Below are 7,517 nucleotides of genomic sequence, written 5' to 3'. Positions count from 1 at the left end.
ACTGATTCTTTTTTTCCCATTGTGGGGCTTGAACTCAGGGCCTGAGTGCTGTCCCTGAGCCTCTTTGTGCTCAGGGCTAGTGCTCTACCACTTGAGCCATAACACCACTTCCATTTTTAAAGTGGTTCATTGGAGGTAAGAGTCTCAAGGGGACCTATCTGCCCTGGCTGGCTTCCAATCATGATCCTCAGCTCTCAGCTTCCTGAGTAGCTAGGATTATAGGCATGAGCCACCAGTGTCTGGCTAACTGAATTTCTTATTTACTTATTTCCCTCCCCTAGGTGATGAGATCAGACAAAGAAGGAGGCATGTGAACAACAAAACTGTGTCCAGGAGAGCTTTTATTTGTACGGAACAGTTTTAAAAATACAGAATAAAATAGCTTTATCTCTACTATTATTCACAACATCTGGTCCAAATATTACATTATTTTTAAAATACTTAAACGTTTAATGAAGCCATGTTAGAAAAAACAATATGAAAATTCTTTTTAAAAACTCCATAAAAGAATTACACATCTCAAAAAACAACCCTACCCCCGAATAACCCTCAGTACGCAAAATAAAAACAAAAACAAACAGAACTCCAGGAACGTGTATAGGCAGGGTCAGTCACAAAAACTCAAGAAAAAGAGGCATCTCCACTGTTTTAAGAACAGTCAGAAATGTATTAATGTGTCAAAGCAAAGGAAGCTAGGAACACAGAGAGAAGGGTCTTCATGAACTGTGAAGTCAGAGAGTGGCACTGGCAAGGGCATCCTAAGTGCCTGCAAACACATACAGAAATGGGAAGGTGGCGGGATACCGAAGCGGTGACGAGGCACAGTCAACAATAACCTGAAAGGAAGGATGGGAATGTTCATGAGGCTGCTCAAGAGGGACAGACCCTCAGTGCTCATATACTTTGGGGATCCACGGGTAGAAGGCGAACACTGGCAAAGATGGGCAGCCTTCTTGTACTACTGAGGTTCTGACTGCAAGAGGAGTAGAGGGCGGGGATGTCCTATTCTGTGTCCACAATCTAAGGTGATAGGGGACTGAAGGACAAGTAGCCTGTGAAAGCCCAGCCTCTTCTCTGAAGAAAGGGAGGCTCTCTGTGGACCAGAGCTCTGAAATTGCTCAGGTGCAGGAGCTGCAAAGGAACCTGTACGGTGCGTGTGGCTGGGTATGCATAGCTGGCATGCAATGATAGCTGGGAGAACAGGCCCTCACTCCAAGCCATGCCAAGCTTGGGGTTGAGAATATAAACCAAGCATAGCCACCTTCAGGATGCTGCCTCTCCTCCATCCACACAAGGTCTGCGATGAGACTTCGGCCACCACTCCTGACTCATCTTCTGTCTGGCCTGGCCACTCTTGTGGCACTGATTACTAAAGGCTAGACTTGTATTGATATCAGACTATGGACACGAATGAAATAATTAACAATTTAGCTCACAATCATAAAATATACATATGGGTAAATAAAGTATCCACACATACTAGAGATTCATCAATGGAGAAATCCTATCAGCACATGACATTGTCATGAAAATTATATCATTCCCCCCCCTGGAAAACTGACTATTATCCTGGGCAGAAATGTTATTTTACTATATGGAAATACTGCAATATTCATGCATAAACCAAGTTGTCATCATAAAAGTCAGTATTCTACAATATAAAGCAATTCCTGCATGTGAATTTGTTACCACGAAATGGGAAACCATGGGACTCATGATGCTTTATTTTAGCTGGCCTGGAAAAGCCACTTCTTTTGCCTGGATCAATCCTAAGAATCTAAAAGTGAACATTGGAACCCCTCTTAAGGAAGGTTCTGGAAATAAATGTACTCATGAAGCTAACTTGAATTTCCTAAGGAGACTGAAAATCATTTGTTTTTTCATTCATTTCTCAATGAAACTCATTTAGCCATTTTCCATTACTCTGAACCTGCAGTGGTATCTCCTCCTCCCCCCCCCCCCCACATCCCCTGCCCTTGTTAACACTTTCTGATTTTCATAGTGAACACAAAGGCTTTCTTAGGGACTAAGCAGGTGGAGATAGTGGGTAGGTGGTCACTGACAGAAATGGAGTTGTCCTACAATCACATTCACATGTGGAATATTTCATAATGGCCTCCTGTCAAAGCAAGGCACAAGCCAACAATATGGACAGGGAATGCATCAAGTACAGACCACCAAACCCTTCCTCTCAGAAGAAGACCTCCCAGTCAGGTGTGTGCTTGGACTCAAGTATTCTTCTATATTCAATGATAGGCTTCCATTCGTAGTATACTTGGTAGAGCGAGGATGACTTCCTAAGACGGCTTGTGGGAGTAAATGTTGCACATGCAAGATTCATTGATTAGGAAACTCTATTTGCTCAAGGCTATACAGAAGGGACCAGATTCAGTGAGGTCCATATGCTCAGGCTGCTCGTTTTTCTCCCAACCTCCCTTCTCTTTCCTCCTCCTGGGATAGAATATCAACAGTTGATTCCAAAGGAGCAAGAAGGGCAAAAACCCTTTTTCCAATGAGAGGACTATTTCCAAGGATTGCAGGACTTCCTTTATGCGGACGCTAGCCAAGGCCATTTCCCAAGATGAACAGAATTGGAGCCTCTTGATAAAATATGGCACCCCAAAAAAGAATTCTAAAGGGAAAAGCTTTCTAGAAATCAGAGGCCCACATTCTAGGTACACAGACCGCCCAGGAGGAAAGATGCCTGGTCATATTAGGTTGAAGGGAACTTGGGCCTAAATTATCAATAGTACTGATGCTTTTTGTTTTGTTTTGTTGGGACAGGGTCTTAGAGCACAGGCCAAACTAGAATTGGCTAATTAGCCCAGGGTGGCCTCAAACTCATAATACTCTTGTTTTTGCTTCCTAAGTGCTAAGGTCACAGGTGTAGACCACCATACTCAGCAGTTCTAATGCTTTTTCTTTGGATATCTGTGTTCCTTCTGCTCACCTTAGAAAGCTAGAATCCTGCCAATCTCTGGGACATTTAGCAGCTTTCCCTGTTTTTTTCAGAGCAGAGAAACTGAAGATCCTGAGCAGACAGAAGGAACTGGTAGCAATTCAGGGCTGCAGGAGAACTATCGATCTTATCAAGGTAGGAAGGTTGGAAACCATTAACCAGTGTGCTTCTAAAGTAACTGTGCATTGAATATACATTTAAAATACACACAGATTAAATGTAATTTAGAATCTAAGTTCTTTACTTAATCTGAAGTAACATTTTGGCAAAACAGGAGTGGCTCTGAGGTGTTCTTGAAGCCCAAGACTTCAGGAGTCAAGGGACCATAGTCATTGGGACCATAGTCACCAACGACCTGGCAATGTGAAGTAAAGGCAGCCTGGGGACAGGAAAGCACCCAGTGACACCAGGCGGCCTGAGAACCACATCCTGCTGGGAGAGACAGGAACACCTGCTGCCACCCAATGCTCCACCAGCCAGGTCAGCCAGCAGGTAAGAGGCACAGCCTTATGAAGCAGGCTTTTCCTTTGGTGGCAAAGTTTCGAACCAAATTCAAGAGAAGTCATTTTGTCAGAAAGAATTTAGTGTTATAAGTTAGGACTCTTAAACAGAGTGCCCGCAAGCTGTTTTTCTCACTATCACCTGCAACAACCAAAAAGGCAGGTAGTTGGTGAAATCAAGCTCCAGCGGGCATGCAACATGACTTCCTACAGAGAGTCTCTTCGCCATGTCTTCTGCCACAGAAGAATGGGAGACCTGACTTTACCAGGATGATAGGCCATTCAATATGGTGGCCCCATTTTGTTACTTGTCCTAGTTTCCCTTCTTCACAAAACACATTCATGTGTAACTTGATACCCATGGTTTCTGGGCTCTGGTCCAGTAGTCAGTTTTGATAAATAGATTAGGCATTACAGTATTTACACTTTCATGGTATCAAGCAATACAAAACACAACCACAATAATGGTTTACTGGCCTTCAAGAGCCGATACAACAAACTTCCCTGATGGTGTCCACAGCTTTACAAATGCTGGTTCTTTTCTTAAAGGGGAGATGGGGAGTTGGGGGACAAGTAATAGGGTTACAAGGGAAAAGGATCACATGGAAAAAAACACTGATTTCGAAATAATCTGCTATAGTCAATAACATTAAATAGTTTGAATAAAACCTTGTAATTATAGACGCACATGACATGACAACAGAACCAAGACACCGACACTAACCTGACTGGTGCCTGTGTGTGTGTGTGTGTATGTCACACCAGCCAGTAGCAAGAAAGGTCAAATAAGGTGTCTCAGCCACTAAGAGAGGCCAATATGAATGTGCTGGCCCAGAGGGGGCAGGGAGGCAGGGAGGGAAAGAAATGGAGAATCCTATTGGCTCCGGGCGTTTCCCTTACTCTTCAATTCCCTAAAGAGAACCCCATTCAACAGTATCTGCACTGACCTTATAGGACAATCAGGAACAACAGAATCACACTAGATCAGGAAGTTGTGCCCCTTGGCCAGAGATCTCTGCAGACATGGACTGAGGTTAAGCGAAGAGAAAGTGGGCCTGGATCCCAGAGGTGGCTTATCAGGAACGCTAGCACTGGATAATAGAAAGGGACTGAAAAGGAAGGATCCAGAGGACTTCAAGTTCAGTGACCATGGCCAGCAATGGACACTGTCAAAGGACAAGGGATCAGGGCTTAAATAAGGAAAACAAGTGAGACACCATATTTAGACACAATCACTAGCCACAACAGAAAAGGGATGTGCAACCTGTTTTAGCTCTGGGGTGCAGGATGTAAATGGAGATATACAAACAGATATTTTAATTCTCATTACTCAGCAAGGGACTACAGATACATGCCTCACTGTGGCTGAGCCACAGGGCACAGCTAAGGCTATACGGTGGCCTGGGAGTCTTCGTCTGAACTCCGGCTGTTCTCACCCTTTCCGAAGCCTTTCCATGTGTAGCCTAAAAAGGTTGGGCTGATAGGTAGGTAGCTGAAGCATCTGTATTTTTTAATAATGTTCATGCCAAATGGCAAGTTGTAGGATTCCATGCCATCAAGAGACTTGTTCCCTTTGCCCACGCCCTTCTTCCATTTCCGTATTCCTCTTTCTTCCGGGGTACCTGTCACACAACATCCAAAACAAAGAAATGTTTATTTTAACAGTTTTCTAAGAGGAATAAGACCCTTATTCTCTGTGTGTATACACACACACCCTCTGTGCACATACACTACACATCCTTACCCTCTCTGCAGGATGACACAGAACACCTGAGAAACTCTCTAAGTGCTCAGACTAGAAGCTGGAGATTCCTCCACCCCTCCTGGTCCCCATCCAAGTTGTTTCTGGATGACTTCCCATCCTCCCTGACCTAGGAGACCCATAATATGTGGCCCTCAAGGTCAGGCCCAGGCCATTATTACTACCTTCCTGAGTCACCACATTACTCTCCTAACTGGCTGTTGAGCATTCTATTTAACAAATGTGTCCTTCAAATAGGGTGCAAAAAAAACCCCCAACCCCCACCCTCAAGTCCATCAAATTTGAACTTGTGAAACAGACCCAGCTTTTATTATGGCCTTCACCAGCCTGTCACTGCACACACTTGACCTTCGGGTGCTTGGCTCATCAGTCTGCAGGCAGGAGAGCAGATGTTCTTATTCTTGATTTTTTGAGACAGGATGATACTGTGTAGCTAGACCACCACTGAACTTGATTCTCCTGCCTCTGCCTCCTAAGTGCTGAGATTATAGGCTTGTACTACTTACTGCACTTGGCTTATGAAGATTTGTCCTTTAAAACAAAGCCACTTCCAAAAAGAAAATGTCTCAACCACAATGCTGGAGAAAGACACATCAGGCAGAAGGAATTACACCACCCCTTCTTTTTTTTTTTTTGGTCGATTGTGGGGCTTGAACTCTGGGCTGGGGCACTGTCCTTACGCTCTTCACCGCTTGAGCCACAGTGCCACTTCCAGTTTTCTAGTGGTTTATTGGAGTTAAGAGACTCACGGACTTTTCTGCCCAAGCTCGATCCTCAGATCTCAGCCTCCTGGGGTAGCTAGGATTACAGGTGTGAGCCACCAGCGCCCGGCTACTGCCCCTTCTTGAAGGCAGCACTTTGCTATCTGTGCTGAGACACACAGCAGCTCGGAGGACTTCAAGGTGGGGCCACACTCCAGCCTAGTCCTTCACCTAGCACAGCATGGCATGCACCATCACTGAGGCTGACAGATGCTGGACTACATCTTCACCTCCCCATCTGACCCATCTCCTATCACTGATCTTGGCCTTGCTGATCTCAGCCTCTGTCCACTATCCTCTGGTTAGTCAGCTGGAAGCTCAGCTTGGGAATAACTCATTGGAAGACCAGGGCTCCCAGAGGAAAATACCAAAGGCTGTGACCAGCAGCTCAGGACTGTGTGAATAAGTCCAGGAAAGCCACACTGTAGGGACTGAGCAAGGCTAACTGGGGAGAAGGAGCCTGGAGACAGTCACTGCTATCTCACCAGAGAGGAACCAAGGGAACCAACTTATTAACAAAAACCACGTTTTTTCCGAGACAGTTTTCATCACTGATGGCTTCAAACCGATTTATTCTTCCTGCTTTTCTTTTCCTTTCCCTTCTCCTTCTCCCTATGTTGTCCAGTTGGGCTTAAGAGGTCCTTCTCATAAGTAGCTGGGACTATAAGTATGGATCACTGCACCCAGCTCTGCATCTCGTTTTTAATCTGTCAACATAAAGCAACTCGCACCTAACAAGCATGGCTAATATAGACCACATACCTGGGATGGTGTTGTCCAAAATGAAGGCTACGCAGCCTCCTACGAACATTGCAGTTGTAAGAAGGACATTCAACACTTGATCAATTCCTGTGATGCCTGGAAACAAGAGCAGGATCACTATGAGTCATTACTGTGGCCAGGCCTGTCCCCGATTTTGACAGGGGACATGTATCGGGCATGACTGTGCCAGTCAGTGTTATGTGTGTAAACTCATTCACCCTAGGATGATCTATGAAAATATCGGAGGAGGAAGGTCTTCAGATATAAAGTTATTCAAAAATTAAAGAAAGCTTTATTTTTTTTTTGTCTTTTCTTTTTTGGTACTGGGGATCGAACCCAGGACGTTGCACTTGCTAGGCAAGCGCTTTGCCACTGAGCTACATCCCAGCCCTTAAAGAAAGCTTTAAAAAAAATCTTACAAAATGAACAAGACAACAAACAGAAACATGACGTGCTAACAAGCATTTTTAGAATCTTGAATTGCTAATTAGAACCTTGTTGCTTTTAATCAGGAGCAATTGGACTTATGAAGACATCCTCCCATGTGATGTACTAAAGTGGAAAAAAAGCTAGCTGGGTGCTAATGACTCACACCTGGAATCCTAACCTACTCAGGAGACAGAGATCTGAGGATCATGGTTCAAAGCCAACCCAGGCAGAAAAGTCTGTGAGACTCTTATTTCCAATAAACTACTCAGAGAAAGCCAAAAGTGGCACTATGACTCAAGTACTAGAGTGTAGCCTTGAGCAAAAAGAAGCTCAGGAACAGTGTA

The 7,517-nt window shown here is 44.5% G+C and overlaps 1 protein-coding gene across 2 annotated transcripts in view; it reads right to left on the bottom strand.

The window, feature by feature from the left end:
- Window positions 1-330: 330 nt before the first annotated feature.
- Window positions 331-7,517, bottom strand: part of Slc23a2 (solute carrier family 23 (ascorbic acid transporter), member 2) — a 57,295-nt gene continuing 50,108 nt past the window's right edge. For both annotated transcript variants that reach the window (XM_013011031.1, XM_013011032.1), the window contains 2 exons: window positions 6,745-6,840; window positions 331-5,081 (listed from right to left, as the gene is read on the bottom strand). In XM_013011031.1, coding sequence (XP_012866485.1) covers window positions 4,849-5,081; window positions 6,745-6,840 — 329 coding nt within the window. In that variant the 3' untranslated portion in view covers window positions 331-4,848. The remainder of the gene's footprint in view (window positions 5,082-6,744; window positions 6,841-7,517) is intronic.

This window comes from Dipodomys ordii, unplaced genomic scaffold, assembly GCF_000151885.1.
Source record: "Dipodomys ordii isolate 6190 unplaced genomic scaffold, Dord_2.0 Scaffold13, whole genome shotgun sequence".
NCBI lineage: Eukaryota > Metazoa > Chordata > Mammalia > Rodentia > Heteromyidae > Dipodomys > Dipodomys ordii.
The sequence above is the reverse complement of the archived record's forward strand: the minus strand, read 5'-3'. Positions and strand labels throughout refer to the sequence as shown.